The following is a 27,953-nucleotide window of genomic DNA, read 5'->3' on the forward strand; positions in this document are numbered from 1 at the left end:
GTCATAGTTCAAAGTTTACGCAGGGTCAATACTTTTACCTCTCGCGAGAATTTACGAGAGTTGGTCCGAATGGGTAGAGCGCATGCGTGCATGTTTAATGAGTGTTTATTTTTAAACAGCGCCAGGCAACAGGGAAACACAAGTATACAAGGAGACGTTTCTGCGGAGCTTCATTCATTTGAGCCATCCTACCGTTGAAGAAGGACGCTTGAAGAGATCTTCTGAAATCACGACGTCGAGAAAAGGTTTGTGTTGATATTTTGGCGTGTGGATCAAACTTTTGTGGTGTTTTTAGGGAATATTTTCCAAAGAGAAGTTGGCTTGGATGGGATCGGCCATTTTTCATGTGTTTCTGTCCTTCTTTTCATGTCTAGTTCGAGTAAGATATTTCGTGAGACCGAGTCATTAGTCTTGGCTAACTGTCTCTGGAAGACATAGAAAGTATGAAATATTAATTTCAGATTACAAAAAAGTGATTCTGTCCTAAAGAGCGTTTGTCTGGTCGACTTGCCATCGGACTATTTGAAACAGGTTGTTGACGTCGCCATGGAAACACTTGAATAACTCAATTTCAAGGTGAATTGTGACTCACTGCATTGAGTAGAATTGTGCGAGGGAGTATAATAAGTACTTCTGGCGTAATCATACCCCATTCTAATCGCACAAGCACTAGTTCAACCGTTCAAGTGCTGGTGAAATCAAAAAAGATCTGCAATTTCTAATAGTCAACCACCTGTTGGATTGCATTTTCGACACAGCATTATGCATTTCCAAGCAAAATTTATTGTATCTAAACGACGTTAAGACATAAGAAACTTCTGTGAAAACGTCCTACAAAACATATTAGCTATGGTTTTATTAAAAGAATCTTAACAATGACTCGCAAAGTGTGTAGTCGATGTTCTTTATTTTTTATGTTTGAATATCTAATTTGAAAAATAACAACTGTTTCCAGCACTTCAAACTTCCTTCAGTGGATTCCCAGTTTTGTTGAGATAAAAGTTTATCGCTGAAAGTTCTTCCATCTATACACAGATGCTTTTTTCTCTAGTTCTTAATATCCGTTCTCCATGAGACAACCATTTTTTGTCCAGGACGCTAGAGTCTTATTGTACATAGCCATGTAATTTTTTCCTGCCAATGTTTTGGTAGTCTGTCTGCTTTCTTTTTTTAGGTTTTTAATAACTCTGAACAGACTACTGAAATTTTGAAAAAGTATGCAGTTTTGTTGGAGAAAACACCCATGATATACCAATGCCATTTGCATTCAGTTTGGTAATCTACAAACCATTTTCTGATACTGTAAATGCAGAAATGTTCATGGTGGTTTTATGTTCGCGGTTTTTGTGGCGACCGTTTCAACGCGAACTTAAAAAAAAAACAGCGGGCATTTTTGTCCAATACTGTAGCAGTATGTTACTATAGCGCTGTCGCAAACTTAAAACCACCGCAAACACTCCATTCTCGCCTTAGCGCGAAATAAAAACCACATACATACCACGTACCGTTTTCTGAAAAAATCTCACGTTGCGTTTCTTTTTCCCCTCCAGTTCGTTACATCACAATGGCAGCAGCAGTGAGCACACAGATGCAGCCCAAGTCCATGACTCGGGCGAAGAAGTGGGATGAGGCGGTAGAGAACGCGTACCGGTTCCAGCTGGCTGGTTACCGGGACGAGGAAGAGTACCGCAGCGTCAAACAAGTTGACAACGTAAGTTTTCTTTACTGATCCTATTATAGTAATATCAGGGTTTTTTCTAGAAAAATTAAACAAGAGGGAGCACACACATGCGAGGGAGCAGATTCTATGTATTTATGGAAGAATCCATTGCTGAGTGAAGTCTGTATGCTGGATATTAGGCTAAAATCTGAATTCAATAAGAGGGCTCTGGGCTGAAACAAGAGGGTGCAGCGCCCCTCTTTCCTGATTTAGATGAACCCCTGAATATGTACTATTAGTTAAAATACTCATTTCTTGCAAGGCAGCTTCCTTTGTATTAACGAGGAAGAAGAGATTTTCAAGTTTACAATTTTACTTCCATGGGCGTCTACATGTGCAAAAAGACCTTGTAAATTTTTTTATAGCTGTTTTGAGAACTTTGTCAGAATTCGTCCATTAGAATTTCAGTAGAGTTTAAAAACTGATAAAAACAATTAATATAAGAAAAAGTTTTGTTCTCGTAATCACTTGGATTTCAATCAATTTTACTTTAAGTTGTTGATGGATTTAAAGTCGTTAAGATTTAAACTTGTTGATGTCAGTTTAGCCAAAGCCTAGCGACCCTCCCACTCAAACTGCAGTGGTGGTGTCATGTTACAATGACGTCACCACAGGAAATACCAACAGACGTCACCACTGTTTGTTGTTGTTTGGAACTGGCCAACAACAACTACTGTAATCTGTCAGTTGGACTTAGGTTCTTTGCATCAATTTTGAACTTTTTTGCCCAGTTTGTTAGTGAATTTTGCACCTTCCCCCCAAAAAAACTTTCACCATGAAAACTTTGAATTGGCAAGTCATTCAGATAAATCTTTCAAATCTATACATACATTGTATTTAAGTTGAATGTATTTTGCGTTTTCTGTATGTAACCTTAAGTAATTTGAACAACAGTGGAAGTTAAAGCTTTAGTTTTATTTGGTCACAATGGACATCATCCTATTATTTTTAAATAGCTCTATCCCTTTTTTGTTTTCCAGGCTGAGAAATGGGAGAACGGATTTGTCAAGAAGCTTCAACGCAAGGATGGCTGCTTTTATTACTACAACAGGGCACGGGAATGCTCTGATAAGGATGTCCCCAAGACCAAGCTCTACAACTACTAAAAACTTAGATATTAAGAGCATCTTATGGACAATGTTGTTGAGAGGCTGGTCCTTTGTCCGACTTGGAGCCTTCTGCAGTTTTTTTTTTATGCACGCGCTGTCGTCACAGAAAACCTCTGCACCTGTGGGCATCTTAACAAGAAGCCATGTGTTTCCCACTCTCTTGTTGACAAACTGTTGTGTTTATCTGTAACTACTTTTTTTAGGTTGACCACTTTATATGTGCTTAGCCTGGGGAACAGCCACTGGGATGTGGTTTATACATTGTAATGTCCACATCAGGGGACTGCTTATGGGCTATGTCTGATGTGTCTTACACCGTTGTTAGCAAGGGGTTGGCATTGGCACAGTGTGTTATAACCAATAATATCCTATGCAGGATTTATATCTGTGAAGTGGTCTTTTCTCAATGTTCAGTTCAGTATTAAATGTGCAGTGCTTTTTGTCGACTGCAAGAATGTAACAAATGACCTTAAAAGTGTTTGTACGTGTATTGAAGCACATACAGGATAGAATGGAGCTGTGATAGTATGTTATAAGGTAAAGTAAGGCCACACCGATTTAATTTCTTGGTTAACAGATTTTTATTTTCCAAAAAAAAATTTTAGAAAAAAAAATCCTGAAAACTTTTTTGAATTTTTTTTTCTAAAATATTTTTTTTTGAAAATAAAACTCCGTTAACCAAGAAATTAAATTTGTGTGGCCTAAGGGCAATATGTTCAGAAAGAAAAATGATACGGCATGATTTTCTCTTTGTGGTACAAGCTTAGCCAATCAGTGCATTGTACATTGTGGAATCAAATACTAGATACTACTAATATTGCCAGAGATGAGCAAATGTGGATAATACTCATGAGGAAAAGATTTTTAAGAAATAACACCTATTTATTTGAAATCAAAGCATGTACAGTCAATACTTTTAATTTGGTAACCAAAGAGCTTTCCCTGTACTATGCATCAAATCTCAACATCTATGCAACCTTTCTCCAATCTGCACTCGAAAAAAGAATAATTAAGTTTATACGTTTGAATTCTAATATGTACACGTTCACTTTTAAACAAAAGATCTATTTTGTATATCTTGTGATATGCTGAATGATTATCTAGTAGACCACTATGAACTTTTGTTGTCTTTTGAATGTTGTTGTTTCAAAGTTATCATTCTGAGAACTTAAGGTGTCTTATAAATAAACCTGTTCCAGAAAGTCAAGCAGTCTGAAATAATCTCTTATTTTCTGTACATTCACATTACACTTGAGCTTCAAATATTACTTTTGAATATATAGAAAAAAACACAATTTTATTTCAATACAATGCAATAGACCTCTCGCCAATTATGGCGTCCACAACAATATTTTCTACACATGGCAGGGGCATGTACCACAGCATTTCACATTAGAGGGGCAAAATGTAACATCAAAGATGGCATACCTATATTGTAGCATAGGCTTATCATAGGCTGACAACAACCTGAACCTCACTTTGGTGCATGACCCAGAGCTGACCCCGCAAAATTCAAAATGGCTGCAGTAACTGGCAAGAGGTCTATTAGGCCAAGGAAAAAAAAAAGTATTCCAATCTACTGACCCTAATTTTCCTAGGGCTAACCAACAAAGTACTAGTACAAAATGTAGGACCATGCAATGGCTATGAACTTACAAACGAACAAAACAACACAATGGTCTTTCTACTAAATTCTAGTTATATGGTTTAGCAAAGGCATCGTAACTGCCACTTCAAAGCAAATCACCTCTTTCTTGCAATCTGGCTTTTAATGTCATTTGTGCTGACTGCTTTGTGAGAGAGGTAAACATCTTAGCGGAGATACAAGTTAACAGTGCATGTTCTATAAACCTTTTTTTAGGAACCTAGTGGGTACAGTTCACAAGGAAAGAATACAAGTTGAACAATTCTTGAATCAAAGTTCATGGAATGACGAACACTACTACAAAATACCTGGTATTCAGAAAATTTGCATACATACACAGAATGATGTCTAAATGAAAGGATATACGTCTAGATCACTTCCATATATATTAACTTATGGCCACCACCTCACTAGCTTTGGCATGACAAAAAAAAGTTGCACCCCTTTGATATCTGCAGCCCTAGTTTCTGCAAACAAGTCTTTTACTTGTCCTACAACTTACAACAAATTATACTTTGTGAAATGGTCATCCATTTCTATTGCTCCATCCCAAATATACATATAACATAACTGCTGTGCAGTTTTTGCATTTCACATACATCACTATTATAACATTTCTCAAATATACAAATGTCTGCCTCAACTTGGGCCTTCTCCAGGTGGTGCTTTGTTGTCACCATTGTTAAAATTAGTCGGACCATTGGGCATATTAGCAGGGCTGTTTGCGGGCTCCGGACTAGCAGCTCGAGCTGGGGTCATGACTCGCGGGGAAGCGTGCGGACTTCTGTGAGGCGTCGGAACCTTTTTCTTGTCTTCCTCTATCTCTACGACAACGCTGTCGGCAGCGACCTCTTCCATCGCTGGCCAGTCCCCTTCCTCTTCTTCCGGCTGTTGCACCTTGCTCAGGCGTTCATTCAGTGCTTGCAGGGCTTTTTTCCTGTGTAGTTGGAAAAAAAAGGAGAATTTAGTTAAGACTTTGGCTCTATGGCAATGCTTGCCAGGACTTGTTCACTCTTAAACCCTTGCAACAAGACTAAAAAATGTAGAAACAAAGTATGAAAACAGAGAACCGATAGCTTTATCATCTATCTTCCGCCAAAGGGAAGTGGCATGTTAAGATTTTTTTTAGATATAAGACTTTGGAGCTTAAATCAAACTGGATCATGTGTATAAGCCAGTTCACGGTTTAAACTGCACATGATTCTACATGTAGCAGCAAGATGGATTGTGCGTATAATGTCAGATGTCCCCGTTCAAGGGTCAAGGTCAAATGTGAAGGCCTCAAACTTGTTCTTGCCGTGATCATGCTTGATACTATGTCCCCAACAGTCCGGACGTTTTTACATGTATGTCTCAGGAAAGTAATCTCGAACCAGTTTAGTTTAAATGAACTCAATGAACAGATGAGCTAATATTCCACTGGTCGTGGCAGGAAGACAGACGCTATGTACAGTATTTACATGTTCATTGTACCAGGGAAATTCCCCTAGCTCTTTTCGACAAGCACAATGCATATGAACAGTGGGCCATGGCTTAACGTCCCGTCCTAAGGACTGCGACCTTTTCTGGTAGCTTGCATGTTGGTTGAGCGACACTGCCGGGATCGAACCCGGGGCTCCTAGTTCCAGAGGTAAGATCGCTAACCACTGACTACGCACGTTACGTCTCAGGGGCTTTCCACTTTGACATATAACCCACAACTTAAACCGTGAATCAGCTCATTAACAAGTGTACCTGAGCCCCAGCAAACACCTTACACTGAGACTAACATGACCTCTCACCCTTCACCTCTCACCTTCTTCTCTCGGCGTCAGCGGGGTCGGTGCCGGGTAGACTGATGGTGATGGAGGATGGGGCGCCCACGTCGTACCTCTTCACCGTCTTCTTACACACCTTTATCTTCACCAGTCCGCTGTACACCGTGTTTGCCAGTATTGCGATTGGAGCCTGCACGGACTCGGGGAAGAACGTTGCGAAGGTGAAAACGTCGCCCATGTCTCCCTTCCCTTGGTTCCCGTGCCGTTGGTAGAAGCGTAGGTAGATCCAGCTGGACAGGATGCCCATGCCGGTCATCACGGGGTATGTCCCCGTCGTAAGGGTCGCCACCTTGAGCAAGATGGACCCGACCAGTAGTAGGAGTGGTACGTGTTTGACGCGTAGGTCGACGGCTGGTACTAGCACCTGGTCGGGTCTCGTCTGCTTCAAAGCCACGCAGACCCCGGCTGCAAAGCCGGTCAGTCCGTATATGTGGACTTCGAAGATATACGTGTCATCCGACGTGGCCATGTACACGAAAAGATAGAAGAACGCAGAGAATATACCGGTTACTATGGTAACCAGAGTCAGGAAGATGAGGAGTTCTAGAGCGCCCCATATTGGTTCCAGCAGTTTTCCCGCCACCACAACTGCCGTTATACTGATCGCAACGTGGAGTATTTGTGTCTCCAGTAAACCATGAGTCAGCAGAGTCCAGACTCTGAAGGTGGAAGGGATGAGAAATCCCGGGTTTATGCTCAACGGTTCGACAAGTTCGACTCCCAGGGAAACTAGGTAGCTCAGACAGACGACAGCGCACACGGCTTTCACTACAACGCTCGTGTTTGTCAGCGTCGTGACGAAATGCTGCCGCGCCACCGGCAGGTATCGGTTCACAAGAGCGTTCGACATGCTCCTTTCCTCAGGAATACCGTAAAACTCAAGCTGGACGCCCAAAATCGAAAGATTTCCGTCTAAAACATCAAATCTCGGTTACCTGTCGGCCATCTTGGTGAAGTCGTGGCCATAATGACGTCATGACTAATAGCCTCCCTAGCAGACTCTTCGAGGGGTTTTAAATTTCGGACTTAAAATTTATTTTTTCTCATAAACAAATCAGTTCTATTGTGCTCGGTTTCTTGCCAATAGCTAAGGAGACTTTCCACTAGAATTTCTATGACAAGTACAATAGAATTGATACATTATCAGTTAAAAAGCAAATTATAGGACACTGAAATACCCTCACAGAGTCTGATAAGGAGGCTAATTAGGGCCTCGTTCTGAAGTTCGATCCCATCGTTCCAGAACAAGTATGGCGGAAGGTGGAAGGTTGGTGCGTCTTAGTTCTGCATTTTTCTGCAAAAATTAGCAAAACACTACCTCTTAACCAGTCTTATACCCCTTCAAAGTGACCCTGGGCATTCATAGAAGCGATATGATGTGTTAAAACTGAGCTGTGCGTCGTCTTTGGACGACATTTGGCCGGTAATGAGTATCAGATTTCATCCTAAGAATCAAGAGTTGTTTTTATTTCCCGCGCGCGCGAGAGGGGCGTTAGGATATAATGTTCTTGTCTCAGCTAAATGTACGGCCTCCAGATTAAAATTTCATGAACATTTGGCAATCGTACAGAATAACAGAGGTAGAAAAGAGTCAGTGTTGTGAAATAGTGGCTTACACTGTGTATTTTGAACACTTGGTAGCATCTTTTTACAGTAGCCCCCGCCCCCCTCCCCATTGTATTGAGATGCATCATAATTACCTGAATACCGTCTTCGGGAAAGAAGGCATTCAGGCCGGTAGAAACCCAGTCTTCACTCCAGTTTTTATGTGTTGTACTAAAGCTTATGCATAACATACCAGTTTTGTACTGTAAGATCGTGTAAGACTGGACTCTAAAATTATGTTTCATGTACAGGACCCCCATACTGTTTGATACTGTAAAACCGTTTATTATTGGGGTTGGTAATCTTAGCGGTTTGGATAAAAGCGAGTTCAATTCATAATTTTGATTTTAACAGTGGGAACAAACATCATTGTTAGTGATCAAACGTTTGCGATGATGAAATTTTAGTGGTTAACTAGTGACCGTTAAAATAGCTGAAATTAAGTTACCGTTAACAGATCAAGAAGTACAATAAGTGTTGTGGGTCCTTTGACGTGCTCCTCAAACACGTGATCTGCTTTACTTGGGTCCCAAGGGAGAGGACGGGTAACAGGTCAACTCGCCCCAAGTCCAACTCGCCCCAAAAATTTACTACCAACTCGCCCCAAATTACGGCTTATCAAACTTGGTTTCATATGCATATATCCTACTTCTAAATAATAATTGACATGCTAAGAAAGCCATGTGGCTCTAATTTCAACTTTCTCTTCTCTGGTCGGTATTTAACGGCGATGGATGCAGGAAGCGCCGGCGGGCCATGTTGCATGTCGGCCCGCCGGTTCACCGGGACCTGCGCCCGCTCACTGTAATCTCAAGCATGGCTGACTGCTGGTTCAAGTTATTATTCAAGTTCATACTCCAAGATGCTTAGTTTCCTAGCACATAGACCTCAGCAGTCTTTTGGATCGCCATGCTTGAGACTAGAGCTAGCGGCCGTGCACGGTGTCATGGCGGGCCGACATGCCGACAGGGTCCGCCAGCGAATACCGATAGCGAGTTTGTTGCCGAAATACGTCAAAAAAAGTTAAATGAAAGTCAGAAGGTTTTATTAGCATGTAAAGTAATATTTGTAAGTCGGATTCATGCATATAAAACCAGTATAAAAACAATTTTGATAAGTTCTAATTTGGGGCGAGTTGGTAGTAAATAGTTGGGGCGAGCTGGACTTGGGGCGAGTTGACTAGGATTAAGAGGACGTCCCTAACCAAAGCTAGTTGAGGGAAGAAATTTGTGGAGTCACTGGAGTGTCTTTCCAAAGGGTGAAGAATTGGGGTCTGCTAGGGATTTGAATTCTAAGTCAACAACCCAAACTGCAAGACCACCTTATGCATTATAACATCTCATATAGATGAACTCTCTTTATTATTACAAATCGTTTATGTATTGATCTTTTCTTCCAGGTTACCAAGGCAACAGTAAGCTGTGTTGCTGTACCTGAGTGATAACCTCCTGCAACAACCGTATAACTTAAAACTTCACAGGTAAGACATAATTGAGCAGCGTATCACCGTAAAAGAACACAACACACTTATTGAGAAGAGTAGGAGTGTGCTTGGCCAAAAACGCGAGCCGTAGCAAAGCAGCATTGCACTACTAGCTAACGAAAAAGCATCATGCTTCGTCCTCAGTCTGAGGTTCGACCGCTTTACCTTTTTACCTTTATCATATCTTTGTTCCTTGGACCGTTCCTTGGCACTTGGACATGATAGTTTGATATGTTTCTGAGTCGTACCAGATTACAATGAAAAAGAAAAATAATTTAGCATAATATTTGCATTGGTATATTGTTTGGGCTGAATACTTATTCTTTAGATTAGGCCACACTAGGGGTGGATACCGGTTTGGCTTAATAAGGTCCAAGTCCAAGTTTAGGTCTAGAGATTTAGGTCCAGGTCCGGACCTGAACCTGGACCTGATCCTGTCTACTAGTGTCCAGTTTATGTTTTGTTTTATTAGACCAATATCAAGCATAGAGAATTAATATTGACACGCACAACTATACAAGTTTCTTGGTGAGAAGACTTTGAAGATAAACCAGTGTTTGATATTTGAATGTTGCACTTATTCTAAATGCCTTTTTTGTCAGAGGGGCGACTCAAAACACTTTTTATCAAACAAAATAGAAAAATATATTTGTACTTTGTTCAGGTTTTTTTGGACTCAGGTTTTAGGCTTTCAGGTTTTTTGGACTCGGTTCTTGGATGTTATAAAGGTCCGAATCAGGTCCAGCGAACCGGTATCCACCCCTAGGCCACACCAATTTAATTTCTTGGTTAACAGAATTTAAAAAAAATGCTAGATTGGAAAATCAACATGAAAACAGAATCTCAGAGGAAATTTTGTACTTTGGTGCACACAGTTTCCGGGAGTAAACGGGGTCAGGTGCAAGTTTTCACCCCAGCCTTCTGTTTTCATGATATCCTCGTGCTTGTTGTGATCCTCTAGATCTGTAATTGCATGGTAATGGTTTGAAATGGCATTCTGAAATAATGCAACTTGGAGCCAATCAGAGCTCTTGTGCATATTTTACGGAGATATATATAGATAAATTGTGTTTCCCTTGAACATTTTCAGACTAGTCCGCAGGGAAGCAATGGGATTAAACTGGAGGTAGTATAGGATGGATAAGGTCTCATACCTGGATTAGTCCGCGTGTACACTCCCAAAGAATCCAGGCAAAAAAATAACAGGGCATAGAAGGCGTGTGTTTAGGTGGATCATAAAGTGCCTTTTATCAGCCCCTCCTGATATAAAAAGAATTTGAGATGAAAGCTTGTTTATTTCTGTCAGCATTAGGTAGGAAAGTTTCGTCATCCGAGCGATAGGTCGGACATGTACGCATTTTAGCATGAGTGCTGCGTTAAGGCGCTGGCGGTACAACAGCGGCCTCGTGCGGATAGTTGCTACTTGCAGTTTAAAATGCGATAAATATCGTTGTTACGGTTAGATTTGGGCGAATCTTTTTTTATTGCATGATGAACACATGTGCTTCCAACAGAAAGTATGCATCTAATCTTCAGAACAGTTGTTCGTTTTCTAGATTTGCAGTCATAAAGTTGCATATTTTAACATTGATTCCAATGGGATAGCCTAATTGCCGTGTGAGACCTTAGAAGTATTGCTGCGATTGATTTTGTTGTTTAGATGACTCTACTTTCCTTTCTTTGCAGGCAATACATAGCATAGAAGAACAACCACTTCAGAAAACAACATGGCGTCCGAGACCCCCCTCCCCAAGGGGTGGACCAAGAAGGTGGTTCTACGTCAATCCGGTGCCACAGCTGGCAAGACCGACACTTATTTCTACAGGTAAACATTCTTGAGTTGCCGTAAATCTTTAAAGGAAACCCAAGCAATATTAGGGCCCGAACTCTTTTAATTTTGAAATCTATCTTATTTATTTTGTCGTTTCTATACATGATTAGTTCAAACAACACTATCACAATGTATAGCAATGTTCATGATGCAAAAATATGACGTTGTTGTGAGGTAAGAACTCACTGAAAATCATGGCCAGGGTTTTTGTAGGCTCACGAAACTAAGGGGATCATCATATGGCACATTTTTACACGGTTTTAAAAATGCTCAAAGTATAAAGTTACTACACAAATGTGCTAATCAGTGTTAGTAAATGTCACTACCATAAAGATTTCAGCATTATTTAATCAACATATTTTTGGCACTAATATTACTCTGGTTGCCTTTAAACTTTTGGGGCGATTTTGTTTTCGTGGTGACCTTTCCACTGCAAATGCATGACACTGCGAATTTCTAATTACTAGAGTATTCTTTCAACCGCAGATTTAAAACATGGCTAAAACCTCCTTTTTACTTCTATCGCAAGATAAACCACTGCGAAAGTAAATCAATTTACAATATTTTGGCTGTCAATCACTTTTAGTGTAAAGTGAGTTAGGCGTGAGTCATTGCACACTGCCTAGTCACATGCATAATCCGATTAAAGGATTTTCAGGGTTCAATAGATAGGGGAATGCATGATGAATAGATTGCTAGATGTTGCTTTTCTGGAATTGTTTTGAAGTCTTTGACAAGGGCAACAAGGGCAAATTTTTCTTCTATCAGTTCGAAAAAAGAGGAAAAACAGGAACTTGAGTAAAGGTCTTGGGAGATCTATTAGTAGTTAAATTAAATGATAGTTATTGATTAAATGATCAAATGTTCTAGCACTCCACTCTACACATTTGTTGTTCTTTATTGATACGAGCCTTATCTTTGTTTGATTTGGCAAGAAAGAAGAAATTAGTTGTGTCAGGCAAGAAAACCAAAGTATCCATAGTGAAATTTGGTGGATCAATAATTATATTGGAAAGACAGCTGATTTTCGAGTCTGGAAGTTCATTATAATTAATGTATTCTAATTGTACAAACTACAAATGAATAATGTTGTTTTTTTATTCAGTATTTAAGTCCTCTCTTTTATTTTTCAACAGTCCTGAAGGGAAGAAGTTTCGATCCCGAACGGAGATCGCAAAGTTCTGCAAAGACAAGGGACTGAAGATAGACACTGATTCCTTCACATTTGGCGGAAAGGTGACGTCTTCAGCGAAGAAAGCCACGAAGGACACGCCTTCCACGTCCAGGGGCCGAGGCCGACCGCCAAAAGCAGCTGCAGCAAAGAAAGAAAAGGAACAAAAGACGCCCGGGAAGCTTGTGGTTAAGATGCGGTTTTCTACACCGCAGAAGAGGTCAAAGAGTTCTGGCAGCTCTTCCAAAGAACCGGCTGCAAAGAAGCCAAGGGGACGGCCACCAAAAACCAAGCAGGAAGTCAAGGTCAAGTTTCCAATGGGACCGAAGGCAGCCCAAAGCCCCAAAAAGGGCGCCAAGTCAAAGACCCCCGCAAAGAAGGAAAGAAAGGCGCCAGCAGTGAAGAAACCAGCCAAACCTGCAAAAGAGAAGAAATCGGCAGCAAAGAAGGCGGCAAAGGCACCTCCCAAGACAAAGCCTCCCGCGAAAGCGGCACCGAAAACTACCGCACCGAAACCGCTCAAGAAACGGAAAGCTCCCGAAGAAACCGAGGCAGCTTCCCCGTCCAAGAAAGCGAAGAAGCCCGAGGCGACCGCGGGAGCTCCTTCCAAGTCTGAAACAGGTGAGTCCAGCCAACCTACTGAAGCAGATGTAGTTGTACTTGCAGATGATTTATCCAAGCAGTCAGAGAAATCGGAAGATGCCGCCGAACCCGAAATCATCTCAATCTCCGAGGCAGCATCAGGAGACGACAGAGAGATGTCCCCGCCCCGGGAGGGCATGAGTCCGGAAGAGATGATGCCCCCCGAGAGCGAAGAGGACGAAGACGAGGGTTTCGTTATCGTGGACATGAAGGATTGCGAAGAAGAGCCCGAAGTGGTGGCTGAAGTTCCGGCTGAAGCTCAACCATCAGAACCGCCCAGGTCAGGAAACATAGAGACACTGGTGTTCAGGCCCCTCAATACGCCCGAGAAAAGCCAGGGGGCGCCTCAACGAGCTACCGCCGGCCCGGTTCAACAGGAGAATGTAGCCGTGATCACGCCGCCGCCGGAGCCTGCAAGGGAAGCCAGCAACTCCGAGTCACGGGGTTCGTCCGAGTCGGGGAGCACCACTTATCTCCCCGAGATAATCGAGTGTCAGGCTCCGGCGACGGGACAAGCCCAAACCCTCCTACCGCCAGCCAACACGACAGGCCGTCTGCCGCTGTCCAGAACCCAAAGTTGGGGCTCGAACATCCCCGAGCCATCTGTCTCTCCGCTGCCAAGGAGTATCTCGCCCCTCACCGATAGGTCAGACAACGAGCCGGTCAGCGCGTTCGAACCCGTGTTCCCGCATGCGCCGGGAGTCGGCACCACCACCAGAGTGCTGGCGGAAAGCGGGAATATCTTCGAACGTCTGGCGCCGCCGCCGCCTCCTCCTGCTGACGTCGGTGTCTCCACCGAAGAATACCGCCGAAGCGCTTTCCAGCCCGTCGTCCCTCCGACCGTGGGACGGCAAGCGACCAACCACTGCACCATTCCTCCTCCAACCGGTGCGGGGAGTGCGTTTCAACCCGTGCTTCCCTCAGCGCCAGGGGCTACCACTAATGGTGACGGAGCGTCGGCCAGGGGTAGGGAGTTAGAAACAGTATCAAATAGTGACAGCGTCAGCTCTGCGGAGAAAAGTGAAGTTAGCCCCGCACAACCTTTAATGCCCCCATCCTACAGTTCGTAAAAACTGTAGCCAACATTTTACTGTTAACTAGGAAATTGAGAGCAATTACTGTAGTTGTAAACAACTAGCTTCAAGTAGGCAGCGTTTTAATGAAATCAACTTGCTGTGGCGGTGGCAAATTTTGTATCTACCTACATATTGGACATTGGATTTGATGTACCAGTTGAGGAGTGTACAAAATGTTTGTTGTGGATAATAGTTTTTCGTCAAGAGGTAATTTGAAGTTTATTTTGAACCGATGAAAATATATGCGTATGCCAACTAGATTACTTGCTTGCAGGAAAAATACGAAGTCGTAGTAGTAGTGGTCTTCACACATTTTGACAGCAATTTCATGATACTTCACTCTAGTATGGAGGTTTGAAATGGGGGAGGGGGTACATTGTTGGGTAGGTACATACACATTCTTCAGAATGTAGGTGGGTTTCTAACTTTCAGAGGGCAGTGCAGTCCCTACTACTGATATCATCATGTTATGATACTAGAAAATAGTCGAAAAGAGTATATTCAAGAATGGAGTGAAACAAGACCTCTTGTTGTAAAATGCTACTGAAAATAGGCATTGCAACTGTTGCAATGATTTGAGAGCCCCTTAGATGACTTTTTTTTAAATAGAAATCTAAAATGTGAAATCATAGTCACCTAGAAACTTCACCGTCAACTGGATGAAATCACATGTAGGCAGGTTTCAAATAACACAAAAACAGGAAACGACCAATGGTAGACTGGATACTAAGTGAGTGACAGGATGCTTTTGTTTTATACCGACACCTTAATTTTTTTGTTTAGTTTGGCGTCTGTTTCAGGAAGACATTTTTAACAAAGGAATCTATTAATGCTGGTAAAATGTGAGGAAAGCTTGTAACTACAGCTGTGTTTTATTTATATTTCATTTGTGAGAAAGTAGCGTTAAAACCTGACATCAGGGACCTTTCAAAGAATGGGGTTGGCTGCGGTGTGGCCTTGGTAAAACGAAGGATATTTGGGGCCCCCCTTTTCCATTTTTCTCTAGAAATTAAATTGAGTCTATTGGAGCTATTTTTAATATTAAGTGGCGCTAATGTATGATTGAAATGTCTAGCAGCCGACTTACATGTAAATGTAATGGCTTAAAATGAAGTAGCCAATGGCTGGAAGAGGAGTAATCTAATCAGTTACCATCGAAACACCAATGGCAGCCGCTGTCCTCTGTTCCATTGGAAACTTCCCTGTCAGAAAGGTATCTGCTTGAAACTACACTTGATGTAAATGCTCTTCTAAAATATATCAGAGCAAACTTGGACTTTATTGGTAAGGTTGCAGAAACTTTCCCAGATAAATTCTGTACATAACTCAGAAAGATTTCTCTTTGGAGGCTTTGTTTTGACCGACGAACATCAATCGTTTAAACATTCCTTGTCAAAATTCGCTTTTTTTTCTCTCACAATTTTTTATGTTTGTAACAGTAGAGTAGAGAGATCACCATGTATGTTGCACTATCTTTAAAGAAATGTAATTTAAAAAATAACTGACGTGTATTTGTAGTGAAGTGATGACGACTTAGAGGTTAGTAGATGGCTCCGAGGGGCGTGTGCTTGTGTTACAGCATTTGAAAATTTGACAGTTGAACTGAATGAATTTGAATCTGATTTGATTGAAACTGTGTATCCATACTACTAGCAAAGAATGTATAGGCAAGTATTTTATCTGTACATAGTCCAGAAATCCTATATATAACCCGACAATACTGCACCAGTCTTTAGCCTGTGAGTGAAAGAAACTTTTAGGTGCTGGAATGAAATAAATATTTCTGTAGCCCTACATGGACTTGTTTGTGCTTTCTCGCTTGATGCGCTTTTCGGCAGAAAAAAGTTTCGAAACTGAAAGGGAAATTCAATCAACAAGTTTTTCAGTGAATTCAATGCAAGTGATCAAGGTGTCTATATACATGTGTATCCCCTATAAACTCCTTGACAAGTACACCCCGACCAATCAACCTCTTTGAAACTCAGGTTCGAATCAGCCATGACCCGACAATTGCTTCCTAGTTTGACTAAATCTGTCAAAACAAACTCGCCAGTGAGATGCTGGAAGGTGTCAGCTTTTAAAAGATGTTTTCAGATTGACAATTTTGGCACATTGGAAATGATAGAAGCTGACCGCGATTTAACGTTTAGAAAAAAGAAGTGATCAAGAAACAATGTAAACTTGGTTGACCAAACCCAAGCATGCAAGGTTCCTAACTTTTTGTGCCAAATTTATGTGTCCATATAAGGTCAGGTTTGTGGTTGTATGAGGACAAGTGGATCTTGTGGTTGTATGAGGAAAAGTGGAGCTTCTTACTGAATCAAATCATCATCATCATCATCATCTTGAAAAAGGTCCAGTTTCCTTCAGTTTATAAGAGTCTTCATGCAACGTACCATCAACAGTCAAGGATATAACCATAAGAAAAGATGGTGTCCTCGGCCATGTGTTTTTATTTCAAACTACTCTGCTATCGTGTCTGTGACTAGTTCTATCAGCTTAGTAAGTCACTGGATAACAAAGGTACACAGCCAAGTATTTTTACATAGCCGAGATTTCAGTGACCGTCTGTCACCTTGCTCTGGGCAATACTGATTGGTTCTACTCTGCACTGCAGCTAGGTGTCGCTGCTGCAACATGAATAATGCGGCCCAAAATGTCTATAAAGAGTTAACTTACAAACCAAACAATTTAACCCTTGACCAAGGAGGAGATTTAGCCAGCTAACCAAACCATTTTTTTGTTGCTTCTCCGAATCGCCTCTCCTGTTTTTCCCATTTTGAAAAAAAAATCCTCATATTCTTTATGTTATGTAAACCCTTATCTTCACCCCAGACTATTTGCAATTTTTTTTTTAACGCCCTGTCGCTCCAATTTTCCGACAATCAATAAATAGAATTGTTGTGGCCTTACGTTCAGGAAATGAGGCTTTATGTCAGGACTAGTAAAACCTGTCTTGGGCAACAACAAGATGAGGCGTTTTTACAAACATCCAATCATATATTAAAAATCAAAACAAAATTCACAACCCAAAACCATGGTGCCTTTCAGAGCCAGGAGTCAGTCCGTATTTCAGTGGAGACGCGGGTAACCTCCCTCCGCCCAAGGAAAAGTTTGCCGCGACCAAGTGGACGCCTCCGCGGTCGCCCTTCAACCTCGTTCAGGAACACCTTTTCCACGACCCCTGGAAACTGCTTGTGGCAACCATTTTCCTCCAGCGGACGACAGGTTGGTGTTCTTGTCGTTCTTAGAAAGCAGCGCTAACTGATGTTATTGGTTAATCCCTAACATTTATCACCTTAGATGTGGAATGGCATCTTATGATATATATTTCAATGGCCCCATCATCTTGGAAGCCCAACATTTTTTACTAGAGGGGGGATTAGGGTATTCCAGTTTGAGCCAATGATACATGCATTCCTATGGGGAAGTTGACAGAAATTAGGTGTCATTATTTCAGGAACCAAAGATTCTGACCCAGAAAACTTACCCTCAAATTCTAACCTGTTCTGAAGACAGTCATCTAACAGAATTACGAGAACTTCTATATGGCTATTCTGCGGGGAAACACCCCTGAGCGAGAGCACTTGAGTCAGTCCATTTGCCTTATAAGGGCCCGTTCGCAACCATCCCACTATCTCCCGGGGGTCCAGAAGACAAAAAGATGGGGAAAGGTTGTTTTTGTCAACAAATTCTACAAGTATGAAGTCTATTATGTTATACCCACCCCAGAATTGCCAAGATTTCACCAAAAATCCCACCAAGAAAGGCTTTCAATGTTTTAATGCCCTCTTTAATTCTGAGCTCTCTCATCCTGGGGTCTAGGCGCCTGAGCTAATACCCTCGTCCCCACTAGATACTGTACATACAGTAACGTTTCATGCATCATTCAAAGTATCATGCTTTCTTCTATCTTTTAATAGCCTTGTTTCGTGAGATTTGACTTTAATTGGTATGAAATATTACAGATTTCTGGTCTAAAATTACCTTTATTGACTATACAATAAGAGGTGTAACAGCTTTAAGGACTCAACCCCCGGGGTGTTGCCAACAAAAATTTGCTTTACTGCCACAATGTGTCGAAATGAGGCTAATTTTCAATGTTTTTAGGCCAAGCAGCGATCCCGTTGATGTGGGAGTTTTTCCGTCGCTGGCCGTCACCGGAAGTGACGCGTGAGGCCGACTGGAAACCGATCTCTGAGCTCCTACAGCCACTGGGGCTGTACCAGAAACGCGCCAAAACCCTCATCAGATTCTCAGGTAGGGCAGGGCTCTGTACAGTTTGCACGGATTGTATAGCTTAGTTTTCTTCCACCGTGAAACGGGAGGTATTGTTTTAGCCTTTGTCCCTGTGTGTTTCCACACTCATTATCTCCTTGAAAAATGGAGATATTGTTTTTGGCGTGTCTGTGTGTCTGTCTGTCTGTCTGTCTTTGTTGTAGTGAGCAGAACTCAAGAACCTCTGGATGGATTACAATGATATTTGGTGTGTTGGTGGGTATTGGGGGGACAAAGGTCAAGGTCGATTTTGGGCCCCCTGGTATGTGACCTTGGCACTGCAGCAGAAGTTCCGTTTCTCTATCTTTTGACCTGGACACGCTATGGTCTTGACATTTTGGTGGCAGATAGCTCGTTATGTAATGAAGAATTGGTGTAGGTTTGGACCCCCTAGTTTCTACATGCTAGGCACGTGGGGGACGCAAACAGGAAGTTAGGTCAGAGGTCCCAGAAAGGTCCGAGAATAGTTTATCAAAGATTATCTCATTTCCTATCTTCAATTTCCTGCTAAGTATGTGCATGTCTGTTTCCTTATTTTAGTCATTGGGAAAATGCATAAACAGGTCTGAGTCAGCAAGAAATCTATCCTGGAGTCCGAGAAAGAGACATGCAAACACACAGACGATGCTAACTTGAGCAAAGAACGATGCTAAAGGCACCCAGAGCATTTTTTGAGGCTTGAAAACTGGAAATATTCTAGTTGTTGTAATCTTTATGAAATTGACATTTAATGCCACTGTTAACCACATTTGCGTGTGGATTTCTGATCAAAAGTGCTCAAAAATGGCACAAAAATAAGCTACACTGTGATCTTTTAGTTTCACGTGCCTAGTGTAAATAGACCGATACCATAGCCCCGCCGACCTCCGTCAAAACTTAGAAATACAAAAGTAAAAAATAGAAATGCAAATATTTGACGGGCATGCAGTCACTCTCTCATTGGTCCAACCGCTAATTGTGATGGACAGTCAAGATCAATCTATTGGGGCTTGGATTTTCTTACCACACAACGACATTGTATCTTTGCTCCTTTAATGTCGATATGTAATGGTATAGTGTTATTGAAACTTACTATGCGTAGGAATGACTAGAAATTGGAGTTTTTTATTCAAGTTTCAAGCCTCATAAAATGCTCTGGATGCCTTTAAAAGAAAAGTTCACTCATTATTCTAACATGATTGCAACAGTTGCAATAATGTTAGAATAACAGATGACTGTTTCCTAGTACAGGATCTGTTATTTGCTATCACTCACTATTACATGTATGTTTTTCTTTGCTATTCTGTACAGATGAGTTCCTGACTAAAGACTGGACCTACCCAGATGAGCTTCACGGTATCGGCAAGTACGGCAACGACTCCTATCGCATCTTCTGTGTCAACGAGTGGAGACAGGTGAGTAAATGTAGTTTATCATAAGTAGCTTTTCAACGTTCACATTGAAGATTAGGACAATGCTCAAAGTCAGTTGTCTTCCTACTGTAACAGTGGGGATCAACCTCCACTAACTGACCAGTTTAACTGGTCCGGACCTCTTAGCCTAGTGGTTAGCGTGTTGAATTCCCAAGCCGTGCGGATCGGGATTGGTGCGGGTTCAAATCCCGGGAGCGGCGTACTCGCCCCTTTGGGTTTTTACACTACAGTTAAACCTTTTTTAAAGCACAAATTGAGAAAAGTTGACTAAAATCATCCCACCCTTATTTTTACCTTCGCCGAGAAGGTTATGCAGAGGGTAGCGTTTGTCTGTCTGTTTGTTTGTCTGTTTGTAGTGGCACAGGATAACTCGAGAATGCCTAAATGGATTGTCTTGATATTTGGTATGTTGGTAGGTTTTGATGAGACCTAAAAACGATGAGATTTTGGGCCCCCTAGCGGCTTCTTACGGTACTGCAGCGGAACTTCCTGTTTTGATATCTCGTGTTCTGGACATGCTATGGAACTTATTTTTGAGTGGTAGATAGATCTTTGGACAGAGAGTAAGTGGTGTGGGTTTGGGCCCCCTAGCGGCTTTTTTGGAACTGCAGGAGCAGGTTTTGCGTCTGACTTTGAAAGGGAATAACTCAAGAAGGGCTTGATGGATGGTAATGATTTTTGGTAGGTAGATAGCTTGAGTGATGATGTACATGATTAGACACTTTTTATGCAAATCAGTATCTAATTTGCATAATTAATGAGGAAAGTTTATACATCCGCCAAATTCCATGATAGGACTCTGAAACATGTGACATATGTAACTGGGGAAGAGAAAAATATTAATTGATATGAACTATGCAAATGAAGACCTCATTTGCATAATTAATGAGAAAATACTATAACATGATGGCCTTGATGGATGGTCATGATTTTTGGTATGTGGATAGCTTTTGTGATGCTTAGTATGATTGGACGATAGTTATGCAAATCAGATTCTAATTTGCATAATTAATGAGGCAACTTTAAAAATCTGCTTTGTTCCATGATATGACAATTCAAATTGTAACTGAGGAAGAGAGGACTGTTGATAGATAGAAAATATGCAAATGTGGGCCTTATTTGCATACTTAATGAGTTACTTCTATTATTCCACACTGGCAAAAGACGGCAATTTCATACATTTAATCCTTTTTGGTGGCATCGGGACGTTATGTGAATGTGAACATCGTTGAATCAAATTATGCTAATAAGGGCCTCATTTGCATAATTGATGATAAATTTGTTCAGCTCATACTTTGGACATGTTATATTCTAAGACAATGAACTGGTATGATTTATGATTGATGAGAAACACTCCTAATACGTCAGTCATAAAGGTTAAAATCATTTGGCGAAGGTATGAGGTCGTGGAACTCTAGTTCTTAATGTTCTGCTGTATGCAAAGAAAACAAAGCCAAGCCATGGAGAGTCTGGTCATTTTCAGACACCAAGACAACCACAAAACGCGTCAAAAACGTGGTGTTCTCTATGGGGTCTTTTCATAATGTTGCATGGTTCATCCTTAGCCGCTTTTTTGCCAAGTTGTTATGAATACATTGTATTAGATATGGACATTCCTTAGCTATTAGAACCATAAGAACTCTTATATTATGGTTGCCTGGATGATATCTTGGTTAGGTTTACATCTGCTCTGATAGTGGCTTCCAACACCATTTGGTGTATCAGGCAGTGCACATCTCTGGTTCCATAGCCCTGGGGCCACACAGCTGTACAAGCAAGACCTCATTCCCTTGTGACGTTTCTTTTCTCTAGGTGATGCCAAGTGACCACAAGTTAAACGACTACCATAACTGGCTATTGAAGAACCACAAGGAACTGGGGATATGATAGGGGCTATCCCACATACTTACTAGGCCACACCAATTTAATTTCTTGGTTAACGGATTTTTATTTTCAAAAAAAAAAAAATTTTAGAAAAAAAATAAATCATGAAAACAGAAGGCTGGCCCAGCCTTCTGTTTTCATAAAAAAAATTTTTCTAAAATTTTTTTTGGAAAATAAATTTCTGTTAACCAAGAAATTAAATTGGTGTGGCCTTAGTGAACTGATTTTAAAGATACACATGTACATGGTTAGTTTGGTGCATAGGTAACATACTGAAATTAAAATGTTTGAGGAAGCCAACCAACAAATCTTCACAAACACCTTTTGTTTCCAGTTGCCTTTAACATCATCGGTACATACGTGGAGTTCACCTTTAATTTTTCATTATTTTTGTACTTACTGTATCCTCGGTTATGTCTTTCATTAGGTTTCTGGTCTGGCCATTATAAAAGTTTCAGACTTAAATACGGTGTACAAAGTCAAGCATGAACCATGTCAAATGTTACATAGGCAGAAGCCTATTACTGTGCCGTTTTGAAATGCTTCACTAAGCCCCCCTCTCACTGGACCCGTGGCACGCTGGCGGCGGCGCTGAGGCTGATCGAATTGACAAAGCACTCAACGACTTTCATCGACAAAAAACCAATCTTTTTATGTTTTATGTGTATTGTTGTCTTTTTGGTCATACTTGTACTTTTTTAATGATATTCCCATTATAAAGTCAATGGTAACACTAATCCAGCTTAGGACGCAGTGACGTCGCCAGCGTGCCATGGGTCCAGTGAGAGGGGGGCTTTAGTAGACCTTGTTCCAAAGCCAATGGCATCGTGTTGGACTGAGTCTTTGCAGAAGTATGAATGTGCATGTGTTGCCTCTGGGCACCAGTGACTAACATTACCACTACTACTATATTAGAGTTCTAGTATAGAGTTTCTTTAACAAGTCTGTCATTTCTTTTTACAGTTTTAGAATTTTTTCTGGTGTATATCTTAACAATGTTGTAGCATGTCTTATGTGATATTTTATTAGTATTTTATGAATATATTGCTACATATAGAAATACATCACAGTAGTTATTGACAGCTTACATCACTGACAACAAAGGTATAACTCTTTAGTAATAAGACAATATGCAATAATGATATAACACATTCTACTCATTCCAACTAATTATGCAATAGATAGCGTTTATTTTCCCCATGCCCAACATAAAGTCGTCGTAACAAATTTAGAATAATCATGTTTAACAATTGATGGTGAAATTATTTGTCCTTGAAGTGCTAATGATAGTTGAACATTATAAGTGTAGACGACATGCATGGTATGTATGTTATGGTACAGATTGTGATCTGACAAAATCGGCAATTCTACCGGTAGAGGTTGTTATCTGAGTCTTTTTTCAACAGACTCAAATCAGGATCTCTGCCATTAGGCCACACCAATTTTAATTTAAATATTTTCATTTGTTGATTCTCAGATTTTTTCAGAAAAAAATTGAAGCGACAGGGTGAAAAAAAAAAATGAAATAAATGTTTTTTTGCTGGGATGAAGATAAGGGTTTACATAACATAAAGAATAAGAGGATTATTCACGTTTTAGCTTTGTATGGCTCATTTTATGCAATGCACCCCTTTCTTTGATGTAGTACTATAATTTCAGTTTTTGCCATGTAACATATGGATTGATATTGAGAAATAGTTTTAAGATTAAAATGATCAATGTGACCACACTTTTTATGTATGTGCAGGCCTTTATAATCTCTTTTGGTGGCTATTGAGTTTTACAACTGAACAAATAGTAAAATTGGGAGTAAAAATTTGTGAATGGGAATAGCGACCCAATGTTGTTGTTTTTTCACAATGGGAAAAACAAGAGGCAACAAAAAAAATGTTGTGGCCTTAGAATGGTTCATTCTGACAGATCACAATCTCTACCTTGACATACACTTGTATTCACGAATCTGTATTTGCACATTGGATATTTTATACACAGAGAACTAAATATATGGAAAATCTGACAGTATGTAAAGGGCTTAATCATTGAAAACCAGCAATTCTGTATGCATTTCTACTTTAGATATAAAATAACTTTTACCATCTATCTGGGGAAAATATTTTATATCTTTATGTCAAATAAAAAGGTAGATTCTATAGTTGTTGTCTTCAATAACACCAGGGGATACCTTAGTTGTAACGGATGGTTATTTTTTAAACGCATAATGTTAAACAGGTTTTGAATTTGAAAAATAAACTTTTTATTACGTGGATAAACAATGGATGTGACGAGTCTTGATTTTGGAGTCGAGTTGAATAGACCAAAAGATGCAGTACATGTACTTGTATACAGATGGTATGATGTTCAGTGTGTGTGTGTGTTTGTGTGCGCGCGAGCATGTCTATGTGTGTGTGTGTGTGTGCGCGCGCGTCGATGTGTGTGTACGCATGTGTGCGTGCAACAACAACTACAAAATTATGAAGTTAACTGATGGGCAGACCCACAGGCAAAAATATGTTCAACATTTAACCTAACGCTACATATCTTTGATCCTTATTGGTCTGTTGTATCCAATGACTATTTAGAATTTGATTCACGTTGGCAGTTGATGCAGAAGTTTTTGATTGGTTGAACGTGATCATTTCAAAAGAGGTGGTTGATGACGAAACTCTTACAGAAATAGAAACAACTACCTTTGGCGATATCACAGGAACACATTCTATCAACTATCAAAATGGTAGTTCAATTCTGTGATTTTTCATCTAAAGAAGACAAGAAGTGGCAAAAGTGTGTAACGAGCTTCGTCTGTATTTGCTGATCACGATATAGGTCTTCGGAATTTAAAAATCGAGACTCAGGCGCATTTTTACCCTATCATATCTAACGCGAGTATTGGCGCTATGTAACCTGCGAACATCAAGCCTCTTCCAGGCCCCGCGGATGGCTGGAAAAATACTAGAAATTGGCCAAATAGAGTGAATAGTATGCTAAGGGAGTCGGTTACGGAGAGAGGGTCCAATACACCATCCTAGAGAGCGGCAAACTGTACCCCTATAGAAGACTAGCTCCTATTGAATGTTTTTGTGTCTATTTGGCCAATTTCTACTCTTTCCATCCGCCTCTGGAGCCTGGTAGAGCCTATAGATATACGAACATCGGCCGAGAACATCTGGCGTATTCCTGTCGAAAATGAGCTCACAGACTCGTCGGCCGATCGATTTTCCTGTTGTGTGACCGGACCTCTAGGACCGCCAGCAATACTAGCCTCTACCAGGCTCCACAGGTCGCTGGAAAAATCGTAGAAAATGGCCAAATAGACGGATAAAATGCCAGAGAAGTTAGACCGCTGTAGAAGTTACAGTTTGCGACCTCACGTGGATGGCATACATAGTGGACCCTCTCTCCGTAGCCGATTCCCTTAGCATACTATTCACTCTATTTGGCCAATTTCTACTATTTTTCCAGCCATCCACAGGGCCTGGTAGAGGCTACAGCAATGCGAGAATGTGACCAAATGGCGCCCAAACCTACTCTCCAAGCAGAGGAGGGGTTCCGGCTGGTTTTTGACGTGTTTTTAGGCGTTTTGTCGGGCTTTCTACTTTCAATTGTCATTTTTTGAGGGGTTGGCGACACAAAAAAATAAATGACAAAGTAGAAAGCCCGACAAAAACGCCTAGAAACACGTCAAAAATCAGCCGGAACCCCCTCCTCTGCTTGGAGAGTAGCCCGAACCGCTAAAGACCACTTGTCGGCCTGTGAATGCCTGATGAGGACACCCTAGCCCGACAGTCACACCCGCCATCCGGCCTCCTACCGCGCCGTCCCTATAGTGGGGCGGGGGCGAGGATCACTGCCTCCGTACGGCAGGGGGGCAATCTCCGCAACAATACCCCGACATCTTATCCTATTCACGACGGGCCAATCCCGGCTTGTCCACTCAGAACATGAGAATAGGGACGACAGCGTATATCCAAATCATTCACCCCGCCCCAATGACCCGCTGCAACCCCGTTTGTTCAACCTCCGCGGCATGCCGCTAACACTGGTAACCAAGCCCTGGACCATGCATGGCTGGAGTGACTGAGAATTCAAAACAAGCTTCTACGGTTCAAGTCCAGACCATAGCGACGTGGCGTGGAAACGAGCCCACCCTCAGTCTTATAACACTGCGTCATTCTCCTTCTCATGTCGACAACGAGAACACGTCGAAAGCACATGCTAAAGACAAATCCGCGTTTCACAGAGTTCTCAAACAATGCCAACTGCCGATTGTCAAACGAAAGGGTCAGGGTCGCGAGTGTAAAGTCTATTTCGTCGGCAAAACAACATATTTGGTAACATTAACAAGCTCGTCTCGGATGCCGTACGATTTCATCCAGGTGAGCTATAAACCTTCTTATCTCATCCACAACGTTGTACAACCATCTTCGAGACTCGAAGATGTGTATTTTCCTCAAAATTGTTTCTACTATGTATCCAAGAAGTTATGGTAAATAAGTGTAAGGCCTAAAATGTGTTGTCGGAAATTGTAAAACGTCAATCTAGAATGTAAAAAATAGACTTCGGTCTCGTTAGTTATGTTTGTAACCATTTATTCTTGCATTTCTCTCCCCTTCTGTAATCACAAGTTTCGAGGAACCTTTTTTTCACAAGAATTTGAGAAGACAGGCTTAACAGCCGTGGGTGGGGGTGCATGAAGTATTTTCTCAGACGCAACGCCTAAAACGGTTCCAGGCTTGATCACACTGTCTTCAAGGTAACTTATGACGACACATCCTTACATGTAGATGATATACACCTGCGGCCTGAGAACTTGATGAACAGTCAAGAAAAAGAAGGGGTATCAGAGGTACCGACTGTTGATGACTTGTGTGACTTCGAACAGTAGGGAGCCATCCTTGATGACTTTCAAACCTTTCATTCGCTCTCTATGAAGACAGGTGTTTTAGTCAGTCAAAGATTTTTAGCCGCAATCTTCGCAAACAGCAAACGACACCTGTTTCTGACTAAAGGGCAAAGAGTATTATGGTGATTCTTCAACAGCCAATGGTGTCCTTGGTTATATTGAAGGTAAAGAGTACACTTGGTAGTGATGTTGTGAACGTTCCTGTCATTGGAAGGTGTCCAGAAACTTTCAAATGTGAGTACTGATCAGGATTGTTTTGCTGACATTTTGTCGGACAATTAATGCATTTGGTGACCGATGGCAATGCTATAAAGCCGTTGTCCGTGTCCGTTGCCAGTGTCCGGCCATAGTCGCTCTGGTCAGATTGTGTATAGCCTGATCCCAGTCTCTAGGGGTCGGCTTAGGGGTGTCTTACCGGACCCAGTCTGCTTTATTGAGCCGTTTCCGTCAGCCTGTCTACTTTAGCTGCCACAGAGAGTTCCGCCGCCACCCTAGGAACTAATTCAATCCAAGGCTGTAAACCCAACCCGAGCGTACTAAGCTGTCTGGGCGGACGGAGATCACTCCTAGCGCCGTAAAGATATCGGGGAGCCTCCGATGGTATGGTTTCCAGACTAAAGGTTTTCCTTCTCTTCTTAGGTTGATGGTGGTTCATTACGTTTGGACCTCTCGAGTAGTGCCGCACTCATACGGAGCCACCACGCTGACACAGAGGGCCATGCAGGGACAGGTTAAAGTACAGCAGGTTAGTTCATTCTTCATGAAGATCTTCGTAAATTATTTCGTCTAATTCATCTAGGAGTCGTTGATGAAGGTTAGACATCCAAGTAATAAGGTACGCCCAAAATAGTTACTCAAGCAACTGGATAAAATTTTGAAACAGACGTTTCAGACAGCATCCGCTGTCTTTCGTCAGTGACTAAGGAAAGATCTGGCAGAACCAGGTTTTATACCAAAACTCTGAAGAGATATGTTAATGAGGTGAAGACAATTTCAGATGGAAGACAAGTTCAGAGCCACCTCCACCCCGACGAACAACATTAGCTCCTAAAACAACAAGAGCTAATTGAGTCTCAATCAGATCTTTCCTTAGTCACTGACGAAAGATAGTGGATGCTGTCTTAAACGTATGTTTCAAAATCTTATTCAGTTGCTTGAGTAACTATTTTTTCGCGTATCTATGAGTCTTCAAAGGTTTCTGTACCACTGTCACATCCTTGGCTCCGTGGTAACCAAAGAATTTTATTTTCTTCTTTTCCTTTTCCACCTACTGTACTTGAAAAGGCTAGGAAGAGACCCATATAGCAAATTTTCAATCGATCGTTATACTTGGTTTTATTTTAGCTGTAGTGATGTAGATATTTCATATCTTAAGGAAAC

General features: G+C 41.4%; 3 protein-coding genes across 4 annotated transcripts; 2 read left to right on the top strand and 1 right to left on the bottom strand.

Annotated features, from left to right (window-relative positions):
* Positions 1–98: 98 nt before the first annotated feature.
* Positions 99–4,036, top strand: LOC136435579 (meiosis expressed gene 1 protein homolog). Its single transcript, XM_066429199.1, has 3 exons — positions 99–245; positions 1,551–1,711; positions 2,701–4,036. Exons 2-3 carry the CDS (start codon positions 1,565–1,567, stop codon positions 2,824–2,826), a joined length of 273 nt encoding a protein of 90 aa, XP_066285296.1. The 5' UTR covers positions 99–245; positions 1,551–1,564; the 3' UTR covers positions 2,827–4,036.
* Positions 3,732–7,271, bottom strand: LOC136435578 (transmembrane protein 115-like). Its single transcript, XM_066429198.1, has 2 exons — positions 6,270–7,271; positions 3,732–5,411 (listed from the first exon to the last, which is right to left on the bottom strand). The coding sequence occupies exons 1-2, from the start codon at positions 7,139–7,141 to the stop codon at positions 5,114–5,116; spliced, it is 1,170 nt and encodes a 389-aa protein (XP_066285295.1). The 5' UTR covers positions 7,142–7,271; the 3' UTR covers positions 3,732–5,113.
* Positions 7,272–7,475: 204 nt separating this feature from the next.
* On the top strand, positions 7,476–21,739 carry LOC136435580 (nucleolar protein dao-5-like). 2 transcript variants are annotated; one of them, XM_066429200.1, is made up of 8 exons: positions 7,476–7,558; positions 9,296–9,376; positions 11,066–11,204; positions 12,347–13,989; positions 17,151–17,327; positions 18,210–18,359; positions 19,668–19,771; positions 21,602–21,739. In XM_066429200.1, the coding sequence occupies exons 3-8, from the start codon at positions 11,107–11,109 to the stop codon at positions 21,674–21,676; spliced, it is 2,247 nt and encodes a 748-aa protein (XP_066285297.1). In that variant the 5' UTR covers positions 7,476–7,558; positions 9,296–9,376; positions 11,066–11,106; the 3' UTR covers positions 21,677–21,739. The 2 variants fall into 2 exon arrangements, with proteins under 2 accessions (XP_066285297.1, XP_066285298.1); XM_066429201.1 differs by having other exon boundaries at positions 7,494–7,562.
* Positions 21,740–27,953: the final 6,214 nt, after the last annotated feature.

Source organism: Branchiostoma lanceolatum, chromosome 5 (assembly GCF_035083965.1).
Source record: "Branchiostoma lanceolatum isolate klBraLanc5 chromosome 5, klBraLanc5.hap2, whole genome shotgun sequence".
NCBI classification, from domain to species: Eukaryota; Metazoa; Chordata; class Leptocardii; order Amphioxiformes; family Branchiostomatidae; genus Branchiostoma; species Branchiostoma lanceolatum.

Excerpts from the sequence above, each read along its gene's own strand:
- LOC136435579 (XM_066429199.1), top strand. The coding sequence starts at position 1,565 with ATGGCAGCAGCAGTGAGCACACAGATGCAGCCCAAGTCCATGACTCGG. Across the intron at positions 1,712-2,700 it reads GCGTCAAACAAGTTGACAAC|GCTGAGAAATGGGAGAACGG; the intron begins GTAAGTTTTCTT and ends TTTGTTTTCCAG.
- LOC136435578 (XM_066429198.1), bottom strand. The coding sequence starts at position 7,141 with ATGTCGAACGCTCTTGTGAACCGATACCTGCCGGTGGCGCGGCAGCAT. Across the intron at positions 5,412-6,269 it reads GCTGACGCCGAGAGAAGAAG|GAAAAAAGCCCTGCAAGCAC; the intron begins GTGAGAGGTGAA and ends CCAACTACACAG.
- LOC136435580 (XM_066429200.1), top strand. The coding sequence starts at position 11,107 with ATGGCGTCCGAGACCCCCCTCCCCAAGGGGTGGACCAAGAAGGTGGTT. Across the intron at positions 13,990-17,150 it reads TGACGGAGCGTCGGCCAGGG|AGCCAGGAGTCAGTCCGTAT; the intron begins GTAGGGAGTTAG and ends GGTGCCTTTCAG. Across the intron at positions 17,328-18,209 it reads TTTCCTCCAGCGGACGACAG|GCCAAGCAGCGATCCCGTTG; the intron begins GTTGGTGTTCTT and ends CAATGTTTTTAG.